Source organism: Mauremys mutica, chromosome 18 (genome assembly GCF_020497125.1).
Source record: "Mauremys mutica isolate MM-2020 ecotype Southern chromosome 18, ASM2049712v1, whole genome shotgun sequence".
Taxonomy (NCBI): Eukaryota; Metazoa; Chordata; order Testudines; family Geoemydidae; genus Mauremys; species Mauremys mutica.
In genome coordinates this window covers 17,843,389-17,867,046 of record NC_059089.1, presented here as the reverse complement: position 1 = coordinate 17,867,046, position 23,658 = coordinate 17,843,389, and the positions used below count along the sequence as shown (strand labels likewise).

General features: G+C 43.2%; 1 protein-coding gene across 8 annotated transcripts in view; it reads left to right on the top strand.

Moving 5' to 3' along the window:
* Positions 1 to 23,658, top strand: part of FNBP1 (formin binding protein 1) — a 146,318-nt gene that overhangs the window by 92,389 nt on the left and 30,271 nt on the right. For 6 of the 8 annotated variants that reach the window (XM_044992963.1, XM_044992966.1, XM_044992960.1 and 3 more), the window contains exons 7-10: positions 7,021 to 7,149; positions 8,615 to 8,761; positions 19,256 to 19,453; positions 20,975 to 21,157. In XM_044992963.1, the coding sequence (XP_044848898.1) occupies positions 7,021 to 7,149; positions 8,615 to 8,761; positions 19,256 to 19,453; positions 20,975 to 21,157 (657 nt within the window). The remainder of the gene's footprint in view (positions 1 to 7,020; positions 7,150 to 8,614; positions 8,762 to 19,255; positions 19,454 to 20,974; positions 21,158 to 23,658) is intronic. The other 2 variants (XM_044992967.1, XM_044992968.1) reach the window with 1 other exon arrangement.

Here is a 23,658-nt window from a genome sequence, read left to right as displayed (position 1 = left end):
CACTGTGACTGAAATGTTATAGGAACAATTGAAAACATTCCTGAAATTGGTGAAGTATTTCTTAGCATGCTTTTATCATTAACCTATTTTGAAGTTTCTTGTTCATATTTGCATTTCAGTCTGGTCTTGTATTTACCAAAGACAGATCTATTGTTTGGCAGGCGGCAACCTGGCAGTGCTTCATCTTACACACTTGTCTGCCCAAAATTAAAAAAAAAAACTCCATCAAACTTTTAACTGGAAACTCTGCACTTCTGGACATGACCAACTGCTGAGAAGTTGGACTGTTCCACCCATTGTGGATTGATTGTACCCTGGAAACAGTTTTTTGTGGGGAGATTTTTTTTCCTTTTTCAGTTATTCATCTGCCTTCTACCACAACAGCCTGTGGGAGTTACGTTTTGCCTGTGTAAAGCTAAAAGACAATATATCTATTGACCCTTTAGCTGTTTCTGGAATGTGTCTTTTGAAAAGTTTCCTTGAATTTTTCTCAGCAAAACATGCTCCGTTCTTCATCCTTACTGCAGACTGAAATGGTAAATAGGATAGGAGAAATTTTAACATCCCTCAAAGAAAACTAATTGACAGTTTTCCCTTAACACAGAACCATACTGGGGGATGTGACAGTCTGAATAATGTATTTTTTTTAAACTTCTCTGACACATCATTATAATGGCATGATAACATAATAATAGCCTCTTGTTCCTCACAGAATTTCTGAATGCTAATCATAAAAGGGCCATGTCCATAATCCATTGAATTCAGTTACATTGTCTTCAATGGGAGTTGGACAAGGTACAGTATGACAACACCCCGACTGCCTGTTTAAAACTCCAGTTTAGCCGATTTCATAATACGTTGCATCTCAGCATTCATACCAAGAGGTTCAGTACCTGGAATTTATGTCTTTACACCAGTATTCTTTCCTTTTCCAATTCACCTTCGCAACATGAGCGTTTTTAAAAAAAAAATCTTTGTATAATCAAAGAAATTCAAAGAGTCTTCCATTATAAAGTACTACGTTTTGGTTAGAGCTCAGTAAGCAGATACTTAAATTAACACTGCATGCATGCAAAAATTATTGATAAAGCCAAGAAATTTTCCAGCCCTAATATGCAGTGTCCATCCTATACAAAAATGCACCCTGTTGCTAAACTGCAGAATTCTTGGAGTACAGCTTTTAAAAGTAACTGTTCTAAGTAGCCTCATGTGAGACTCAAACATGTTACATCAAAAAAATGTTTGCCAGGTCTGAAATTCTTTTAATTCCTACATTTAAGGGAAAAAATATTTTTCTGAATGAACTACTTCATCCATAAAGGACTGTCAACCATAACTGATCTCCGCTCCAATGCCACCCATTTAGCTCACCTTTTTTCCCTATCTCCAAAGGCTCGCTGGGATCATTACAGGCATCTGGAACAACCAGTAGCTGCTGTGTGCAAGTCTGACTAATGCAGTTCAGTGGTTAGATAGAAAATTGGTGCAGGAAATGTGGCAAACATAAGTTTGATACCACAGTGTTTGTTTTTTCCTGCTAGCTGGCAGAGAGAGGCAAAAGCACTGTTGCCAAACTGTGCAGCTATTCAGTTTGTTTTCCAGCATGGGAGACAAATCTGTGTATGCAAGGCCTGTTTTGTTTGTTTTTTTTAGAAGTGCTGAGTACCCACAACTCCCATTGCTGTCAAGGTGGATTGCAGCTACTAGGACCTCTAAAAATCAGGCCATTAAAACACGTCACATAATCCTTTGTTTTATTTTAACTTTACAAATGTTTAGCATCATCATGGCATAATAAACAACCCAGCCTCTTACATGGACATTTTATGCTGTACTTTTTACTGAGTACTGGAAATGCCATTCAATTAATAGCTACAGCTTTAAGTTCTCCCCACTTACCATCAAGATCTAGTGTGGCAAGCTAAGAAAGGAAGCATCATCACTCAGACCGAAATAATGGCAGTTTTGTGCACCTCCTATACTAGAGAGGGTTCTAATGGGTTAAATCCCTGGCTGGTGTAAATTGGAATAGCTCTGTCAAAGTCAGATAAAGCTATGGCAGTTTACACTAGCTGAGGATCTGGACCTGCAGATCTGCCTCGTCCTTTATTTATAACTCAGACATTTATAGAAAGCATGACTTTGAAATAACTGAACACTAAAATCTGAGTTGTGGTTTTGATGGAAATCTGGATTTTTTACTATGTCCTGGCTGATATGGGGCTGAAAAGACTAACAGTGCAGCAGATATCAGGCTGCACTTCAATTTTTAAGAAATTGTCTGTTAATTAGAAGTGCTGCATCTGTGACCGTTAGGTTTTCTTGTTGCATATGAGCTTTAAGAAATAATTGTTTTAGCAAAAGCAGACTAAAGACAGCTAAGAAGGAGACAGCATGCTTCATATGCATGTTTATTTGGGGACTCATAAACTAATGTTGGAAAAGGGATTCCATGAAGAGGGGGACCTCATTAGCTTTCAGCATGACAGGTGAGAAGCAAAGCAAAAAAACCAAAACAAACTTGTGTGTGCTCTTTATTATCATAGAATATCAGGGTTGGAAGGAGATATACCTATCTCATAGAACTGGAAGGGACCCTGAAAGGTCATTCAGTCCAGCCCTCTGCATTCACTAGCAGGACCAAGTACTGGTTTTACCCCAGATCCCTAAGGGGCCCCCTCAAGGATTGAACTCAGAACCCTGGGTTTAGCAGACCAATGCTCAAACCACTGAGCTATCCTCCCCCCCTACTGAGCTATCCTCCCCTCCGGAGGTCATCTAGTCCAACCCCCTGCTCAAAGCAGGACCAACCCCAACTAAATCATCCCAGCCAGGGTTTTGTCAAGCCTGACCTTAAAAATCTCCCACCACCTCACTAGGGAACCCATTCCAGAGCTTCATCACCCTCCTAGTGAAAACGTTTTTCCTAATATCCAACCTAAACCTCCCCCACTGCAACTTGAGACCATTACTCCTTGTTCTGTCATCTGGTACCACTGAGAACAGTGTAGATCCATCCTCGTTGGAACCCTCTTTCAGGTAGTTGAAAGCAGCTATCAAATCCCCCTTCATTCATCTCTTCTGCCGACTAAACAAGCCCAGTTCCCTCAGCCTCTCCTCATACGTCATGTGCTCCTGCCCCTTCATCATTTTTGTTGCCCTCCGCTGGACTCTTTCCAATTTTTCCACATCCTTCTTGTAGTGTGGGGCCCAAAACTGTACACAGTACTCCAGATGAGGCCTCACCAATGTCGAATAGAGGGGAAAGATCACATAACTCGATCTGCTGGCAATGCCCCTACTTATACAGTCCAAAATGCTGTTAGCCTTCTCGGCAACAAGGGCACACTGTTGACTCATATTCATCTTCTCGTCCACTCCCTAGGTCCTTTTCTGCAGAACTGCTGCCTAGCCACTCGGCCCCTAGTCTGTAGCAGTGCATGGGATCCTTCCGTCCTAAGTGCAGGACTCTGCACTTGTCCTTGTTGAACCTCATCTGGTTTCTTTTGGCCCAATCCTCTAATTTGTCTAGGTCCCTCTGTATCCTATCCCTACCCTCCAGCTTATCTACCGCTCCTCCCAGTTTAGTGTCATCTGCAAATTTGCTGAGAGTGCAGTCCACGCCATCCTCCAGATCATTAATGAAAATGATGTATAAAGATGACCTCATTTGTTGTTCTTCTTTGGTTATATTGTAACTAGCTAGTCTTGACATATATTTTCTCTTCTGGAGAATTCTGTCAGTCTTTGGAAGACTTCACTTGGAATGTGACTTCACATCTGGAGGTTTAAACCTGAGCTCTGGTTCTATGGACCCAGTCCACTTGAAAGGAGAAGGGAGAAAAAGCTGAAAAAGCTGCAGCTCGGGTTTCAAACACTCACTGCTGAGGTCGTGGATCTGGTCTTCCAAAGCTTGTCTTCTAGGAAAAGCCAAGCCAAAACCAGAAATTTCTAATGTAAAAAGAAGCAGGGATAACTCCATCTCTTTGGAGCTTTCTTTATGTATAAATGAGCAGTAAAGGATTAAAAAAAAATGTTTTGTATTTTATTTCATGTGCAGTTTGCCTTTAAATTACTCCTATGATTCCCTCTCCAATGTGACTGTGTGACTCAGTGCCTGCAGCTCTAGACTACTGCATCTATTAGGATTCGGAATCTGAAATGTAATGTTCCCAACTCATATTTTCATTATTCTGTAACTCCCACCGGAGTACAAGAACTGAGCTATAAAATATAACTCTGTTAATATTAAAGTGGTGATGTTAGTAGTAATAAGTTTAAAAAAATATATATTCAGGCTCTTTTATATTTTATTTTAAGATCAAAATACCTCACTGGAAAAACATTTAAAATGTCTTGAGCTTGCCCAATGCAAAAAAAAAAAAGATGAGGAGGAACAATAACGTTACTGTGGCTCTCAGACAGGAATTCTTGTCTTGGAATGTAACCAGTTCTAGTTACTCATCTGCTGTGTTCTTTTATTTTGGGGCAGTTACACTCACATTGAAAACTATGGGCCATGTCCTGCAAACATTTAGACATGAGATACTTTACTCATGTGAAACTAATGGGCCTCCTTGTGGGAGTGATTTGCAGGATCAGGCCCTGAATCTGTATTAACGAATTACTTGTTTTATGTTTCAACGATGAAGTCAAGAGAGAATGGCAGCTTGCTGCCCATAGAACTTAGCTCAAACAATGGACTGCTCTTAGATGGCTGTACAGAATTGGATTCATAAGTAAATATTTCTCTATAGCAGCTGGACCATGAGTAAGAGGTGGGGGAAGGGACAATCTTACAAAAATCTGCCAGGTAATAATAGTAATGTATGGGTGACTTCATTTTTATATTGTGTTTTTCAGTGTAAAAATGTAGCAATAATTGTTCCTTAATCAAATTTAATGCAAATATGTGTGTATAATAAGTAATATAGCTCTCCTGTAGAAAAACAACTGAACTGTCCTCTAGGGATTTCATTGAGTATAAATAAAATTCCTGAAGACATACATGCTTGCTTACCATAATTAGCAGAAAGTTGAAGAATCTTGGGAAGATTTCATATGGACGTTTTCTTTGATTTAGTTCACTTATCTGTTTATAATTATAGTATTTTGTATTTAATGCTACTGTTTTGGCTCTTGACATGCATATCATGCCCAATGAGTTCTCACTGGCTTTCTTACATCACTTTATGAAACTAAGATAAAATGAATCCAGGAAAGTTTTTACAATCAAATGTGCTTGCAAAAGAAATTGCAGAACTGAGTGAAATAAATAATTAGGTGATATCTATGAACTGGATGGATAGACGAGGAACAGGAGACCTGAAACCTTCTGGCACAGTTTGTTACTTTCCATTTATCATGCGTAAAATGTTTCATGATTTGATATTTTATGTGGATTTATTGTCAGGAAACTATTGTCTGCTTGGAACAGTTCACAGAATAACCCAATTCTGAACTATTCTAATAGGATTGTTTTGGGAGGGAATGAGTGATTGAACCTGGCAGTATTTTAGGAATGAATCTTAAAATTCAAAACCTCCAGAAATATTCTCAGCTCTGCTCCAAGGATTAGGTAAAAACTGTCAGATTAGGAGTATGCCTGGATACCTGAAGAGCTAGTGCAGACAGGAGGGTTTAGGTGTACGTTGCCAAATCTTGATCCCATTGAAATCAATGACAAAATTTCAGTTAACTTCTCTGAGACCAGCATTTGGTCCAGGGACACGAGACTCTTTTTGGAACAGATGAGAGCACATACAGGTGAGGGGTGCTACGTCAGAACAGAACGGGCAACAATGCACTGGCTGAGAGAACAGAAACCAGGAGAGAGTGAACAAGTGAACACAGGATCGGAGGCAAAGGCATATGGAGTGGGGGGTGAGGGAGGGAGGGATGCTGTGCAAAGGCCAACAGTGAGGAAGGAAAAGGCAGCTAAAATAAACAGATGGGGTAGACAAAGAGGAAAATAATATTGGACAGTGTAACGGATGACAGAAGGTCTCAGGAAGGAGAATCTAAAAAGAGAGAGAGAGATCAGCAAATATGAAGGAAGGGGTCACTCAAGGAAGTGCATCTGTGTAAATGCAGAAGCACTGGGAAGAGCATGGTGGGATCACAGCATTGTGGTATTGGTTCTAGTGTGGGGAAGCAAAAAATCTTTGCTGGCTAACGGGGACGTAGATTGTTCAGAGGAGAGCAGAAAACAGGCCTGGGGTGCAGTGGGAAGACTAGCCATATGGGTCAAGAGAAGTTCAGAAGTAAGGAAGAGAGGAGAGAGCTGGATGAGTTCTGGCTGTGACAGTCTTGTTATGGGAATAAGGGGATGGTCACAGAATTCAAACATGTGCATGGAAAGAACAAATTGGTGAGAATAGGAGAGATCAGCTGCCCAAACATAAACTGGAGCATAGGAATCGGAGGAAATAAATTGAGCAGTAACATTACAGCTATGGTACAAGATTTCTTCCTCAAATAATAATGAAAATGAGTGGCGATGTCAGAACCGAAGGCATGTTCAGGGCATAATAACCATTATCTCCTTAGTCAAACTAAGAACACAGTTCTAAAGAGTCTGGTCTTTGGAAGCTCTCAAAGTGCCTACCTCCCATGATTTCAAAGAGATCTCGAAGCACAGAAGGTTCACGGGATTGGGCCCAACTATTCACAGTATTTAGAAAAGGCCAGGTCCTGCAAAGTGCAGAGTAGATTCCTGGATGTCAAAAGTGAGAATATGAAAAGGAAAAATAAGGACTATGTATTTGACAGTGTAAATTTGAAACAAATACTTGGAGCAGGTAAGATTTAATGGAGGAGGAGAATGAACAAAGAGAGGTGGTAAAAATGGAAAGTGTGCAAAGATCCGTCTGCTAATGTTTCCCACAAAGTTTAGTGTGTGCTGAATAGTGGTAAATGCAGTAGGAATAAAATCGGAGTGGCTAAAACCATACAGTCCTAGTCTGGTGCAACTTACCTTTAAATAGTGTAAAATATAATGTTCTTTTGGCTTTTCCTCAGGCAAGACAGCAAGCGCAAATACGACATCAAATGGCAGAAGACAGCAAAGCAGAATACTCATCCATTCTTCAGAAATTCAACCACGACCAACGCGAACATTATCACACCCACATACCAAACATCTTCCAGGTGAGATCTCATAGTACTGACTTACAGCAGCCTGTGTTCTTGGTGTGGCTACATCGACTAGATACATTGCAAATGCATTGGTAAGCCAGCTTAATTCTGTGATACCAGTTCTTTGCTCTTCAGAAACCACAGCACCACAGTAGCAGACACTGGACACGATGCAGCAACCCAGGATCTCTAAAAGAAGAAGTTGCTCTCTTTGGTGGGAGCAACAATTCCTATGAATCCAAAGAGATGTTCTGAGGTTCAGTCTACTAAACTCCCTCTGACCTCTGGGCTAGCTACCAGACTGATTGATAATGTGGGAGGTGGGAGTCTGCTAGTTGATATGGCAGGAAGGGGCATGCCTGATGACATTACTCATAGTCTCGTTTTATTATACTCTACGTCCATGCATCTGGGGAATGAGAGCATTGCTTGCATTGTCGGGGCAGGAATCAACTGAGAGAATTGTCATCTATAAAACCTTATGCTCCTTTGTGACCTGTTTTCAAACCTAGATTTCAAAGATGTTTAGATTTATGCCACATTAATGCAGGGCAATAGCTTAATGGATGTCAAGGGGGCAGATGCTTACAGTTTGATTACGTTTACTAAAAATGTCAGATGGTGACCAAAAAAGACATGGCAGAGAGAAAGTTAAAACTGCTGTGCTCTTTATGCATGGTCATTCAAGCCAATGTCTAGGATAAATTATTCCAAGGTATTTTGTGTTATTAAAAAAAAAGCAGCATCCCCAGGCCACGTATACACTTCTTACAAGGCCTTTAGAGACCATAAAACGTTGGATCTGGTAAGCAGAATTGAACTTGCATCCTTGGCTAAGCATAGTTTGGGTTCCTGTGCGTTACCAGTGCTCCAGAAAATTCCCTTGCTTTGCTTTAAGTGTTAAAATAGCATTCAGAGAGCTTGTTTTACTTTTAAAAGAATAATATCAGTGTTCTTTCCTGTAATTGTTCCATTTTTCTGTTCGTCATGGTTGGGTCACAGTTTAACAGGAAAAAAATGCATATGAGGGGATGGTTCTCAGCAGTCAGTGTCCTATCAGGTCTCATGTTTCAACATGAAACATGCACCTTTGACACCTGGACACACACTGTGCCTCCTATTATGATTCATCATAACAGGAATATGCAACATCTGGTTTTCCTGTGTCCTAAACCAGAGGTCAATGGAATAGATATTGAGATCCTTGGCACTCTCTGTAGTGATCAATAGGGCGCTATGTTGAGATGCCCTGATGTAAACATTATAAAGTAATGTGGAGGTTATTCTGAGGCCATCCTTTGATCTCTGATATCACTAAACCATACAGTACATGATAATAACCATCTTAATTTGCCTGGGTTTAAAGTTTTATTTAAACAATTAATATAATAGCTTCTGTTATGTTGCAGAAATTAAAATTAATTGAAACTGTGAAATAACTTTTGATGTTTGATCAAAGTGAAATGTAATGTTTCAGAAAATACAAGAGATGGAGGAAAGGAGGATAGTGAGGATAGGCGAATGCATGAAAACCTATGCAGAAGTGGACCGCCAGGTGATCCCCATAATCGGGAAGTGTCTGGACGGAATAACAAAGGCAGCAGAATCAATTGATCAGAAAAATGTAAGTGTTGAATCTTGTATCTTCTTCTTTCTCCTGTGTTCTTTATTATTTATTAGTTGTATAATAAAACCTAGGAGCGCAAGTCGGGAGCTAGAACCTTATTGTACTAGGCACTGTATAGACACAGAACATAAAGATGGTCCCTGCCCCAAATTGCTTACAACCAGCTACAGTAACTCCCCACTTAAGGTCCTCTCGCTTAACGTTGTTTCGATCTTACGTCCCTGCTCAATTACAGAACATGTTCCATTTAAAGTTGTGCAGTGCTTCGCTATAACATCGTTTGGCTGCCTGCTTTGTCCACAGCTGGCAGCCCTCATATCAGCTCCCCTATGTGTCCCCATTCCCCCCCCCCCCCAACAGCGCCTCCCTCCCACCGGAAGACCCTGCAGATCAGTGCCTTCCCCCTCCCTCCCCTGCCTCCTGCCTGCAGCAATCAGCTGGCTTGTGGTGTTCAGGAGGGAGGGGGAGCCTGGGCACCACGTCCTCGCTCCTCTCCCCTTCCTCCTGAACGCCGCAAGTCAGCTGATTGCCGCTGGCAGGAGGCAGGGGAAGGAGCGAGGATGCGGCATGTGGAGTAAAGGGGGAGGGGGGAAGAAGAGGCAGGTTAAGGGTGGGGGCTTGGGGGAAGAGGTGGCATGGGCGGGCCAAGGGTTGAGCCCCCGGCCCCTGGTGCTTGCAGAGTAGGGGAAGATGCTGCTGTGCAACATGCTCCTAGCGTACAGCACCTTCGACCTCCTTGCCTGCCTCATTGTCTCCAGTGCCAGTGGGCGCCTGCCTGTGTGGGGTAAGGCGGGGGCACCTCTCCACTATAGTACTGTACTGTAGGGCAAAAAAAAATTCCCCTGGAACCTAACCCCCCCCATTTACATTCGTTCTTATGGGGAAATTGGATTCGCTTAACATCATTTCGCTTAAAGTCGCATTTTTCAGGAACAGAACTACAGCGTTAAGTGAGGGGAGTTACTGTGCACTGTTAAGAAAGAAACTGAAACACAGAACTTGCACCCAAACCCAGTTAGTGCACAGAAAAGGTGTTCCTCTATCACGTTAACTAACGATAGCTCTAGTGCTGTTCTATTGTATGAAAAGATAGTTGCTTTGTTGTCTTCTTACAGAAAAAAAAATCTGTAAATGCAGCAGAGAGTCCCGTGGCACCTTATAGACTAACAGACGTATTGGAGCATGAGCTTTCATGGGTGAATACCCACTTCGTCGGATGCATGAAAAAAATCTGTTGTTCTCACAGATGGATTCGTTTAGCAAGTTAATCCATAGGGTCATTTGTCTTTTAAGAAGGAAAAGTTTCTCTACCAAATTTACTCCATTAACATGCATTCTATACATAAATGTTTTGTTCGGATGTATTTAGATAAGATAATGTGTTCTAAAGATGTGACTGTTACGGCTTGTATACACTACACAGTATTGTCAACAAAAGTCAGCTTTCATCAGCAAAATAGTGGAGGTGTACACATTGAAATGCTCTTCTCACTCATGTAACTCCCCTGCTACACTGACAAAATAAAACCACCTCGGCAAGAGGCATAGAGCTTTTTGCAACATAATTAGAGTGACGCAGCGTCAGTGTAGACAGCACTTGCGTATGTCGCCCTAATTGGCCTCCAGGAAGTGTCCCACAGTGCCCATCACGACTGCACTGGTCAGCAGTTTGACTCCACTGCCCTGAAGGTACACAGGCATGTGCCGCTCGCCCGTTTAAATGCCTGGGAATTTTTGAATTTCCTGTTTGGATGGCATAGACTATTCACACAGCATCTTCCCAGGAGACCATGCTGGCTTTCTGCAATAGACAAGCTCCCACATGGAGTGCGCCAGAGCTGTTGGCTCTGCTGGGTCTGTGGGGAGAGGAGGCTGTGCTGTTGCAGCTTCGCTCAAGTCGTAGGAACTTTAATATCTGTGGGCAGATAGCTCGTGGCATGCAGGATGAGAGACACAAAAGGGACATGCAGCAGTGCCATGCTAAGATCAAGGAGCTGCGGCAGGCATACCAGAAGGCAAGGGAGGCCAACTGTTGCTCTGGTGCAGCACCAAAGACATGCTGCTTCTACAAGGAGCTGCATGCCATCCTAGGTGGCAACCCCACCACCAAGAGCCCTATGGACACATTGGGCTGGAGGCAGCAGCCAGTGGAGTCAACCCTGAGGACGAAGTGGTGGATGAGGAAGTGGAGTTGGAGAAGCATGTGGGACATGCAACGGAATCATCCGGTGGCGTGTCAAGCCAGGATCTGTGTTTGACTCCGGAGGGGTCTAGCCAGACCTAGCACTCTGGCTCACATGGAGCAGGAGAGGCAAGCTTTGGGAAGCATGTGTTTTGCTTTGATACTGCACACTGATAGGAGATTGAGGTCTCATTTACTTTGGTATATGATAGAGAAGGGATAAGAGAGAGAAATTAACCACCAAGCCTGTGCAGCTATGCATTGGGGGCCCTGTGGAAAAGTTCGTTAATGTACACTGGGATGTCTTGGGAATCCTCCATAGGACACTTCCTTGTAGGTACTCTGCAATCCTCTGCCAAAGGTTCCTTGGCAAAGCTGAATTTCCTGTCCCCCTACTCCATGCCAGCCGGCAATTATTTCTGCAGGGACCAAAGTGGCATACAGGTGAGCAGCATACGGACCCGGTCTGAAACTGCACACATGCAGGAGATGCACCCTTGCATCCTGGGTTACCCTCAGAAGTGAGATATCGGGTTTGATTACCCAACCCTGTGGAAAAAGGTGCCAATATTCAGAATATTCTCCCTAGGTGCATGTAGTGACCCTCTTCGCAAACCATCCAGTTAATGGAAAACTCAGGCTGGATAGCCTGGAAAGGAGATGATACTAGAAGAACAAGAGTGGATGATAAAGCTATTGGAGGGCCAGACAGAGAGGCTCAAGTCCCTCATAGCGCTGCAGTCTGAGCACATCCGTGCATGACTCCCTCTGCAGCTAATACAGAACACCATTCCGTGCCCTTTCCAAACTCCCCCAACACATGCCCTGCATGTTCCCGTTCCATCGCAGTACCCCTTGCACTCCACCCGGAGAGCCTGGTTTCATGATGAAAGCTGGAGTTACACACAACTGGAGAGACTTAACCGAGAGACACTTCCTCATTGCCGTGCCCCCAGTTTGCACACAAAAAAAAAAAAGTTTTATCCTTTAATGAAAGTGTAGTCTTTGAAACAAAATGAGTCTTTATTTGTGTCATGCACATGGTAGTTGCTGCTAAAATTCAAATACAGTGGCTATAGGCAGGAACATTTGCTCACTAGAATTAAAGCTCAGCATTGCAGGGGTCATTCAAGGTGGCAAACAAACAGTGTCTGTCTGAATGCATCACATAAAGACACATTACTGGGGCTCATTGTCAAAATGCTCCTTCAAAGCCTCCCTGATTCGAAATAGCCCCCCATTGAGCCCCTCTAATTGCCCTGGTATCTGACTGCTCAAAATCAGCAGCCAGTCAATCCACCCCAGCACTCCAGCCCTGGGGAAACTTTTCCCCCTTCGTTTATAACAAAGCAGATGTTATGCAGAGCACAGCAGACTGCTATGATCATTGGAATATTTTCCTCATTGAGGTCTAACCTGTCAAAAAGGCAGTGCCAGCAATCTTTTAATCCGCCAAAGGCACATTCAGTGTTCATTTGCCACCTGCTGAGCCTGTTGTTGAAGCACTCCTTGCTACTGTCTAGGTTCCCAGTGTAAGTTTTCCTGAGCCACGGGAGCAAAGGGTTGGCAGAGTGGGCATTGCACATCCCCCACTGGAATCTTCTGGTCTGGAAAGAAAGTCCCAGTATGCAGCTTTCTATACAGTCCAGTGTTCCTAAAGATGCGTGCATCATGAACTTTCCCTGACCCACCCACATTGGTGTCAGTTTGATCTGGGACCAAAATTGGGATATGCGTGCCATCTATCACCCCACTGCTGTTAGGGAATCCCATTGCTGCAAAGCCATCAGTTATTTCCTGCGCATTACCCAGAGCCATAGTCTGTTGTGGCAGGGGGCAATTAATGGCTCTGCACAGTTGCATCACCGCAACCCCTACGGTGAACTTTCCAACTCCAACCTAATTCGTGACTGACCGGTAGCAGTCTGGATTTGCCAGCGTCCACACAGCGATTGCCATTCGCTTTTCCATTGTGAGGGCAGCTCTTATTCTGGTATCCTTGCACCACAGGGCAGAGGCGAGCTCCGCACACAGTTCCAGGAAGGTGGCTTTGCACATCTGAAAGTTCTGCAGCCACTGCTCGTCATCCCATACATGCATCATGATGCAATACCATCACTCAGTGCTTGTTTTCCAAGCCCAGTACCAACGGTCCACCTTGTGCAGCTGCTTCGTGAATGCCAGCTGTAATCTTGAATTGTTTCTTTCCATTGCACACAGCAGGGCAGGCACCACAGATTCACTTTTCTTCCCTGCTCATGAAATACTGCAGGACCAGCTCCATTGTGTTCATAATGTTCATCACCAGACTAGTCAGCAGTTCAGGATCCATGCTTTCAGGCAGAGATGGCAGGCACACAGTTTACAGAGGCTATTCAAAAATGGTGCAAAATGAAGTCGGAAGCCCGTGGAATGATGGGAAGGAAATAACTGCATCGTGAGATGGTGAGCATTCCCCCATGATGCACTGCAATCCGCTCCCAGATCTCCCAGCAGCAGAGGGTGGCTGGTTACACAGTGGGATAGCTACCCATGATGCAATGATTTGCCGATGCCAGAGCGCCAACTATGGATGCGCTCCACTGACACAAGGAGTGTTCTGTGGACGTGGACAACTGATGTAATTAAAGCAGCATATGATCATCAACTTAACTCTGTAGTGTAGACAAGGCCTTAGTAAATATGTTTCAGCATCAATTAGAAGATGAAGGGTATTATCACAGATATTTAGTGATCAATTCTTATGTGGCAGAAATGTTTGTTCTAGCTTTTCAACAGAACCACAAATCAACCTGAATGTTGCAGAAATTTGTTTATTTTAATTATTCTCATAATTATGGAAATGCTAGATTCTGAGTGTGGAGCTGGACAGCCTACCTGGATCGGGCTGGATTCAGCTTTGAAAATGAGCCAGCTTTCAGGCAAGGCTGAATGCACTGAAAACTGTTGATAGTATGTGATTAAAGGAACACAAGCCAAGGCTCAGAACCTGCCCTGGCAGGAAAAGAGCAACCCTGCTTTGGGTAAGTCAGACTGTGAACTTTCATATGTAACCAGTGCAGAGATTAGACAGGAGTTCTTAGATGCAAGAAACTTTGGCATTTTGTTCATTGCAAGCACTAGTAGAGTATTCCCAACGCCAAGTACAGTACTCAAAAATCATGAGCTTGTTAAATATAATAAATGTGGGGTTCTTTTCATTTAGCTTTTGGGTTTGAGCCTTTTGGGTGCACCTGACCTATGTTTTCTAGCTTTCTACATAGCCCCGATGGCTAGAAATTTGGCAGTTTTTTTTTTAAATGAAAGCTGAGATTCTTGTGTAATAACATGACTCCAGGAATTGGGGCTTTAAGTAAAATACCAGATATTGTAAGACACGTGAAAAAAATCACAGGAGTGGGCAACACTGTCTTTTGTACCAAAGTATCTCAAATTAACTCTAGTTTGAATAATGTAAGGATCTTTAAGATTTTAATGTTTGTTCTTTTTGGCATTCAGAAGTTAAAGGCTGATAGCAAGACCATTACTGGTGCTATTTTAGGAGTATTAAATAATACTACTTTGGTTAACTTCATCTGAGGATCTTCTGGCTCTTTACCTAATTCCGTATATTTAATATTACAAATATCTATAAAAATAATACTGTTCCATACAGCAACTATGAAGTCTACAATTTATAGTGCTAAAATTGTGCTGAATGTATAGTAAATAAGAAGATTGCGCCCAGAATTGCAATGTATTTATTCTGATGGAAACATAATTGGGTGAACTCCATAGGAAGCACCACAGTTGTGGTTGCATGGTGTGTAATACGGCTTGTATTGTGTCTTTGATCTTCAGAGGTCTGCACACACCTTACATGACTTGAGCAAGCCCACTGAGGGAGTTGTGTGAGAGCGGGGATTGGCAGCCCCAGTCTTCCCGTTCTGTGCATACTCCGTTAGAGCCCATCTGTTCCTCTGGTATGCGCATGCTCACACAGCTGCAGTAATGATGCTTGAACTTTTCTTTCACTATATCTAAGATGCTACTTTCTGCATCAGAATGTCACACCCATTTCCTTCCCATCTGGCTATACACTGATGACTGGGAAGTATTAACAATGAAGAGCCTCCATGGGCTAGAATTGCCAAAGTGGAGACATTAAAAATATGTTGCTATCAACATTTGCATTAAGGAAACCTCAGGTACAGAGAGGCTAAGCCGGGAGTGGCCAAACTGAGCCTGAGGAGCCAGAATTTACCAAGGTACATTGCCAAAGAGCCACAGGAATTCGTCAGCAGCCTCCCATCCCGCTCCCAGCACCTCCCACCCACCGGCAGCCCCACCAATCAGCACCTCCCCCTCCCTCCCTGCACCTCCCAATCAGCTGTTTCGTGGACTGCAGGAGGCTCTGGGGGGAAGAGGGGAGGAGCGAGGGCACGGCAGGCTCAGGGGCAGGAAGGGGTGGAGTGGGGGCAGGGCCTGTGGCAGAGCCAGGGGTTGAGCAGTGAGCACCCCCGGCACATTGGAAAGTTGGCGCCTGTAGCTCCAGCCCCAGAGTCGGTGTCTATACGAGGAGCTGCATATTAACTTCTGAAGAGCTTCATGTGGCTCCAGAGCCACAGGTTGGCCACCCCTGGGCTAAACCATTCGTCATGTGGATTCTAGCAGGTGTGATAGAGGTGCTGCTTCATAATAAAATGAAAGTACATGAATTACTCTTCTCGCCATCAACTAATTGATTTTCAGAGACTATGTTCAAGAGTCAAAGGAGCTCAAAGCAGAACGGAATGTCCTTGTCTATGTATCTGTTCCCTAGCACTGAAATACATGTGGGGACTTCTCCTTGCGAGACTTCTGGAAAACCATTTTTGTTCCACTTCATTATTCTGTGTTAAGTACTGACAGGATATATTGGATATATTTAATATTCATTACACATTAACTGGAAAGAAAACTGAAAGACTCTCCTGTCCACCTCCAAAGCTGCCAGTTTTTCAGGCTTAATTTATTTAGTTATTGCACTTGTTGAAAAGTAGTATACTTGTTAAGAATCAAATTCTCCCTTCTCCTCAGCATGCAGAACTCCAACTAAAATCAATGGGGAGTTGCATGGATTTATCTGGGACTAGAATTTGTCTCTGTATTTCTAATATACTTACTAGGAGCATGCTACTTTTTTCCATTTGTTTTCATAGTAAGGCAGATGTCATTATTTCAAGGCTAAACCACAGTGACTGTTAAGTGAACCTGTGTGGAATTTGCCTCTGCAGGCTCTGTCAGTAGATAGGATTAATTTGTTATGGACTTCTGAGTTCCTGTTATGACATTCTCACTGTCTGATACACAGAATGAGCTGGTTATTTTTAGCTCCATTGTAGTGGTAGGATGTTTTGAGAATGTGGAAGGAATATTATATAATTAAAGGAGAAGAATTGAAAGGTTCAGAAGCACAAGTATATAATGTAATCTGATTTTTTTTTCTCTCTTGCCACCCCCCAGCTCTTGCTTTTATGCTTATAATTAAATATCTTTAGAATTAGGCGAGTTTTAATGTCAAGCTAAGGTGAAACTAAAGTGTTACAGTACCTCCTTTAAGGTTTATGGGGGTGATTTACACAGCACCTAATAGATTTACGAGCACAGATCTCATTAGTTTTTAATGGGATCCTTCCTCCTCAACCCCTTAGGTGATGTTGAAAATCTTGTATCATGTCTTTGCTTAATTCAGGTCGGATATGTGCATATCATCCTAGGTTGCTTCCATATGCTCAAACGAATACAAACAAAAGCCACAAAATGTGGTTAAAGCACCACCCTTCTCTTTGAAGTGCAGTGACATGGCAGTATTCCTAATATCCATTGTCTAATGAGCCCTCTAGGGACTATGGCGCAATATCTCTGATGACCTGAGAGAGAGAAAATATCCATATGGTATGAAATGAAGAGCTTCCTCCCCAGAAAAGCCAATAGTTTATATGTATATTAAGGAAGGAGGATAGGAGAAAATAATTATTCTTTAAATTCTTTCTGTGCTTACAGATTTGAAACATATATTCAATGGGGTGAGGCTCATGATGGGACACTTTTAAAAACTATGGTGAATGGACTCAGCCAAAGTTTGTTTGCATTGCACCAGGCATTAATATTTTGTACATGCTAGATTTTGTTTAAGTGAGGTAGGGGTAGTTTTACAGAACATCTCAGCTTCCATTTAGGCACCAGAATGGTGGCCAGCGGATGTCCAGCACAGGATGCGGAGCACTCTTGCACATTGGGCCAGATTTGTAAGTGCTGAGAGAATTTTTGAAAATCTGGCCCCATGTGCTTTATGGAAAGTAGGCGCCTTTAAAAATCACAGCCTGGGTGTTTGAAAAGCTCACTGCATTAAAATGCATTTATGCAATTGCTGTGAATCGCACATTAGCAATTAGAAGATTTGCATCTGAAAATGTGCTACGTTTGTAGATCTAATGCACAAGAATGTTATGTATCATTACTGTTTTGGTTGGTTAGTTACCTGATAATAGATAGGTAAAATAACTGCATGCAATACGTGGCCATTTGTGAATGAGGTAATTGTCTGCATCAGGGGCTGTCAAATTTCATTGCACTGTGATCCCCTTCTGACAACAAAAATTACTAAACAACCCCAGGAGGGGGGGACAAAAGCCTGAGCCTGCCCAAGTCCCACCACCACGGGGGGGCACAAAGCCAAAGCCCCAGGGCTTCAGCCCAAGGCAGGGGGCCTGTAACCTGAGCCCCAGCACCCACAGCTGAAGCCCTTGGGTGTCAGCTTCAGCCCCAGGCCCTAGCAAGTCTAAGCCAAGCCTGGGAACCCCATTAAAATGGGGTCCTGACCCACAGCTTGAGAATCTCTGGTCTACAGAAATTCAATATGGACAGAAGGGACACACTGCTTTTCACAACAACAGAAGACTAATTAGCATTTAAGTTGGTTCTCCTTAAGACAGCAGCATTGATCAGAGCTTTTGATATCTGGCTTGCAGTTGCAAGCATAGCAATTCTATAATGGAAGGTTTGTATTGCACAAGATTTTTTGTGGCTGCCCATTAGTGAACCCGAGTGTGTGCAAAAGCTGTTATGAATCACCTAATGCAAGCTGTCCATTCAGGCACTGGTGTTTTAATTTTTTCAAGGGAAATAAACAGGAATACTAATGAGCATTTACATAGTACTTTTGATCTGTGGACCTCAAAACACTTTATAAAGGTGGTTAAGCATCATTTTACAACTGGGAAACTGAGGCACAGGAAAGTGAAGTGACTTGCCCAAGATCATATAGCAGCTTAGTGAGAGATCTGAGAAAAGAACTCAGATCTCTTGACTCCCATTTCAATGTCTTCTACAGTGAACCATGTTGCCTGTTTGATTTCTGATTGCATTTGGTGTTAGTGCTACATACTACTTGTTTCTTTAGATCAGGGGCAGGCAAACTTTTTGGCCCGAGGGCCGCATCAGGTTTTGGAAATTGTATGGAGGCCGGTTAGGGGAGGGGGTGTGTGGCCTGGCCCCCACCCCCTATCCATCCCCCCCCCAGCTTCTGGCCCCCTGATGGCCCCCCCGGACTCCTGACCCATCCAAATCCCCCTGTTCCCTGACTGCCCCCCCGGGACCCCTGCCCCATCCAACTACCCCTTCTCCCTGACTGCCCCCGGAACCTCTGTCTCTGACTGCCCCCACCGCCCCATCCAACCCCCCCTCTTTCTTGAGTGCCCCCCCACGTGGGACACCTGCCCCCATTCAGCCCATATCCACACACACCCCCAACCACCAGACTGAACTCCCCTGCCCTCTATCCAACCCTCGCAGCACAGCGCACCGGGTCAGGCCAGGCTCTGCAGCTGCGCTGCCCCAGGAGCTTGCAGCACCGCCACCCAGAACATTGCGCCGGCGGCTCCGTGAGCTGGGGCTGCGGAGGATGAGGAACAGTGGGGGAGGGGCCGGGGCGAACCTCCTGGGCCAGGAGCTCAGGGGCCAGGCAGGAGGGTCCCACGGGCCGTAGTTTGCCCACCTCTGCTTTAGATGGTACTTAGTCCTTTGACCATTTAAAAATATTGGTGGTTAAAGAAGCAGTTGGTCTCAATAAGACCTTTCTACACTGGACTCAGATTTTACATAGGAATGATGGACTGGGTGCTAGCAAACCCATTAGCAATTAGGGTGGTTTTGTTAAGCTATCTCATGCTTCACTGTGACTAGGAGACTTTTTCCTCCACTACTCTTACACTGTTGTTCCGTTTACAGCCATTCTTTTTATTGGTTTGCAACATATTTACAGACAGATTGTATTTGTGGCATTTCAGGATTCACTACTGGTAATAGAAGCCTTTAAATCAGGGTTCGAACCACCAGGAGATATTGACTTTGAAGACTTCACTCAGCCAATGAAACGCACTGTCTCGGAATCCAGCCTTTCAAATTCCAGATGGGATGGAAAATCTGAGCCCAGGCCTGGCAGCAAATCCAAGGGCAAATTGTGGCCATTCATCAAGAAAAATAAGGTACTGACTTGCAGACTTCCTTTCAGTGTCAGTATGTTTGTAGCCTTTAACGGCTTTCTTGTTTAGTAATCCTGGCAATTTAATTTAAGACTTAAAAAAAACCCTGAACTTCAGTTTCAGAAAACTAATAGCTGATGTCCTATTATGGTGTGTTTTGTTATAGTCTTATTTTGTTGTTTACTTTTAAGATATTTTTATTTCTATATAATTTCTTAAGGTGTGTTGCTCTTTGTTTATTTAACTTTTTAGTTGTCTTTGCCATGGTCCATTTGTTTCTAATTCAGATCTGGAATTGTATGCGTTTACACAGTGCTGTGCATGCTAACTAACTAACTCTGTTACTTTTGGGTCGCTTCACTCCAGTATTCTGATAATTCCAAAACTCTCCTCAGCTTTTTATTTGCGTTATCATTTCAATCTGTACCATGGGTACATAGGGTGACCAGACAGCAAGTGTGGAAAAATTGGGACGGGGGTGGGGGATAATAGGAGCCTATATAAGAGAGAGACCCAAAAATCAGGACTGTCCATATAAAATCAGGACATCTGGTCACCCTATGGGTACAGCAGTTGGGGAACCTGGAAGTGGGGAATGGCTGTAACTCATCTTTTCACAGCACGTCTAACTGAGCCTTTACAGTACAGCTGATTTTTTTTAACGCACTATTATCATTTATATCCATTAAACTCTTCTCTCCATTGTCATATTTTACACCATGATGCATGGCAACATTTATCTGGGATTATCGGTCTGTATCAGGATGACTAGACAAATTCTGCTCTCTGTTACACCAGTGCAAAACCAGAAAACTCCATTGATTTTAGCCTCATTCTCTGTTGCGCTTCTCCTTCCCTAGCCATTGACAGCAATTGCAAAGTGAGAGCAGAACATTAACAAATCAGAATGGTACATTAGCTGATGTAAATAATCGCCTGAAATGCAGGGCAAGAGAGAATCAAGCCCTCTGGTGCTCACACTCATGTAACCAACAGCAGAATGTGGCCTAACACCTCTCTTGTAAATTGGGAGTGTAATTTTAAAAAGATAAGTGTGGTATGCATAGAGCAAGGTGACTTGAAAGCAGGAAGAATGAGGCTTGTTGTTTTCCAGATAATAGAAATGCTACTGAGCACTAAGGTACCTTCCTAATTTGATTGGTGTAAATTCAGGTATTTGAAAGATCTATACATGTGCGTCATTCTGACCGGCCCACAGAGTAACCTCTGGGAATAGAGTTTGCATGTAAGAGTCTGCATGAGCTTTCTGTCAAATTATTCCGTGTTATTTTTTCGTTGCATTACTTACTAAAACTCCCATTTTTATCGCATTCTTCTTTTAACACAAATCTCGAACACTGCTTTCCCTCCCTCTTCTTTGAACCATGGCTTGAAATATTTAATTATTTGTTTTAATTGCTTTTTGTGGATTTTGAATATTGTTTTTGATGCTTATTTTCGTTTTGTGTTTTATCTTTTTATTTTGGTTTTTTATTCTATCACTTCTCCATCTCTTATACGTAGCTTATGTCCCTTTTAACATCCCCCCATCAGCCCCCTCCTCCTCCCCCTGCCTCTGCCTCACCCTCTGCTGTTCCCAACGGCCCCCAGTCTCCCAAGCAGCAAAAGGAACCCCTCTCCCATCGCTTCAACGAGTTCATGACCTCCAAACCCAAAATCCACTGCTTCAGGAGCCTAAAGCGCGGGGTAAGTTCTCCTCTGGATACCGCTTGCTGTCTGTCGTTCTTGCGCTTTTATTGCACGTTCTGTTATGTAAAATCTTGTTTTGTGAATGAAGCCATTGTGTTTTACCATAACATACAGACAGACCCAAGGAATCCAATGCTATAAAGTCTTTTTTTAGTCAAAACCCCCACAACGAAACCACAAAAACAGATTCCTGTTTGAAATGACCGGTTCCTTTTGGACAGAGGGTCACTTTCCTTTTCCAAAAGGTAGAAGGAGACATGTAATATTAAATAACTCTTCACGCAGAGACAAAATAAGTACCTCACTGAGTAGCACTAGGGCACAGAGAAGTTAAGTGAGAGTTTGTCCAAGATCACACAGCCTGTGGAAGAGCTGGGAAAGAACACGCTCCCACTCCGTTGGCCCGTGCTGCCTCCCCCAGATCCAGGAGCATGAAGAATTGTACCACGGCATTTCTAGATATGCCTTCCAGATGTTTCCCATTGAGCCTGCAGAATCCGTTGGATTCTGGACTGACTTTCGCTCCCCATGACTGAGAGAGGACGTGCACTGTTTAGAATTCCATGCCGTATGTAAGAACTTTACACCTCTATGCTCAGGGGCTACAGGACACATACACCCCAACTCGATATAACGCTGTCCTTGGGAGCCAAAAAATCTTACCACGTTATAGGTGAAACCATGTTATATTGAACTTGCTTTGATCCACCGGAGTGCGCAGCCCCGCCGCCCCGGTGCGCTGCTTTACCGCGTTATATCCAAATTTGTCTTATATCGGGTGGCGTTATATCGAGGTAGCGGTGTATAAGATCTCTTTTAAATAGCTCTGACAGAATGGGTCAGATGTTGCATTGTGGTGCTGCTGCTTTGCAGTACGCTACTGGTGCAAAGGGGCCCAAAAGCAGCTGCCATTGCCATGGGAGTTTCACCCCAGTGGTAGGTCAATCCTTCAGTGATGCGGCGCTGTTGTTGCAGATCCTGTGCTCCTGTCCTCTTTGCTTCTAGCAAAGTGGACATGGCCAGGTCTTCCTGCACCCAAGTGATCCCTACCTGACATATTGGCCTTTTGATGTCATTGGCAGCAGGCATAAATTAGAGGCCCTCTGGCTCTCTCACTTATTCCAGGTAGCCAGCCCAGATTGTGTAAACCACTGTTGCACTGTCCTCTCCTGAGTTGCGCTGTGCTCTCCTTACCCAAAGCGAAGAACCTGGGCTAACATATATATGTGCACACAGCTGCTGATGTTTATAGAGCTATATACACACAGGCACCTAGTTAGATACCTGGAGAGAGATAAACAGATTAGGGCTGTCAAACAATTAAATTAATCACACTGTTAAACAATAATAGAATACCATTTAGTTAAATATTTTGGGATGTTTTCCACATTTTCAAATATACTGATTTCAATTACAACACAGAATACAAAGTGCACAGTGCTCACTTTATATTTATTTTTGATTACAAGTATTTGCACTATAAAAAACCCAAAAGAAATAGTATTTTTCAGTTCACCTAATACAAGTACTGTAGTGCAATCTCTTTATCATGAAAGTTGAATGTACAAATGTAGAATTATGTAAAAAAACAAACAAACCTGCATTCAAAAATAAAATAATATAAAATGTTAGAGCCTGCAAGTCCACTCAGTCCTACTTCTTGTTCAGCCAATCGCTCAGACAGACAAGTTTGTTTACATTTACGGAAGATAATGCTGCCCGCCTCTTGTTTACAATGTCACCTAAAAGTGAGGGCAGGTGTTCTCATGGCACTGTTGTAGCTGGCATCGCAAGGTATTTACATGCCAGATGCATTAAAGATTCATATGTCCCTTCATGCTTCAACCACCATTCCAGGGGACATGCATCCATGCAGATGACGGGTTCTGCTCAATAACAATCCAAGCAGTGTGGACCGATGCATGTTCATTTTCATCATCTGAGTCAGATGCCACCAGCAAAAGGTTGATTTTCTTTTTTGGTGGTTTGGGTTCTGTAGTTTCTGCGTCAGAGTGTTACTCTTTTAAAACTTCTGAAAACATGTGCCACACCTTGTCCCTCTCAGATTTTGGATCGCACTTTAGATTCTTAAACCTAGGGTCGAGTGCTGTAGCTATTTTTCAAAATCTCACATCGGTACCTTATTTGTGTGTTGTCAAATCTGTTGTTAAAAGGTTTTTAAAATGAACATGACTGCCATAACATGAAATATATGCAGAATGTGGGTAAAACAAGGCAGGAGACATGCAGTTCTCCCTTCCCTTCCCCCCCCCCCCGAAGGAGTACAGTCACAAATTTAATTGACACATTATTTTTTTAACGAGCATCATCAGCATGTAAGCATGTCCTCTGGAATGGTGGCCAAAGCATGAAGGGGCACACAAATGTTTAGCATATCTGGCATGTAAATACCTTGCAACGCTGGCTACAAAAGTGCCATGCGAACGCCTGTTCTCACTTTCAGGTGACATTGTGAATAAGAAGCAGGCAGCAGTATC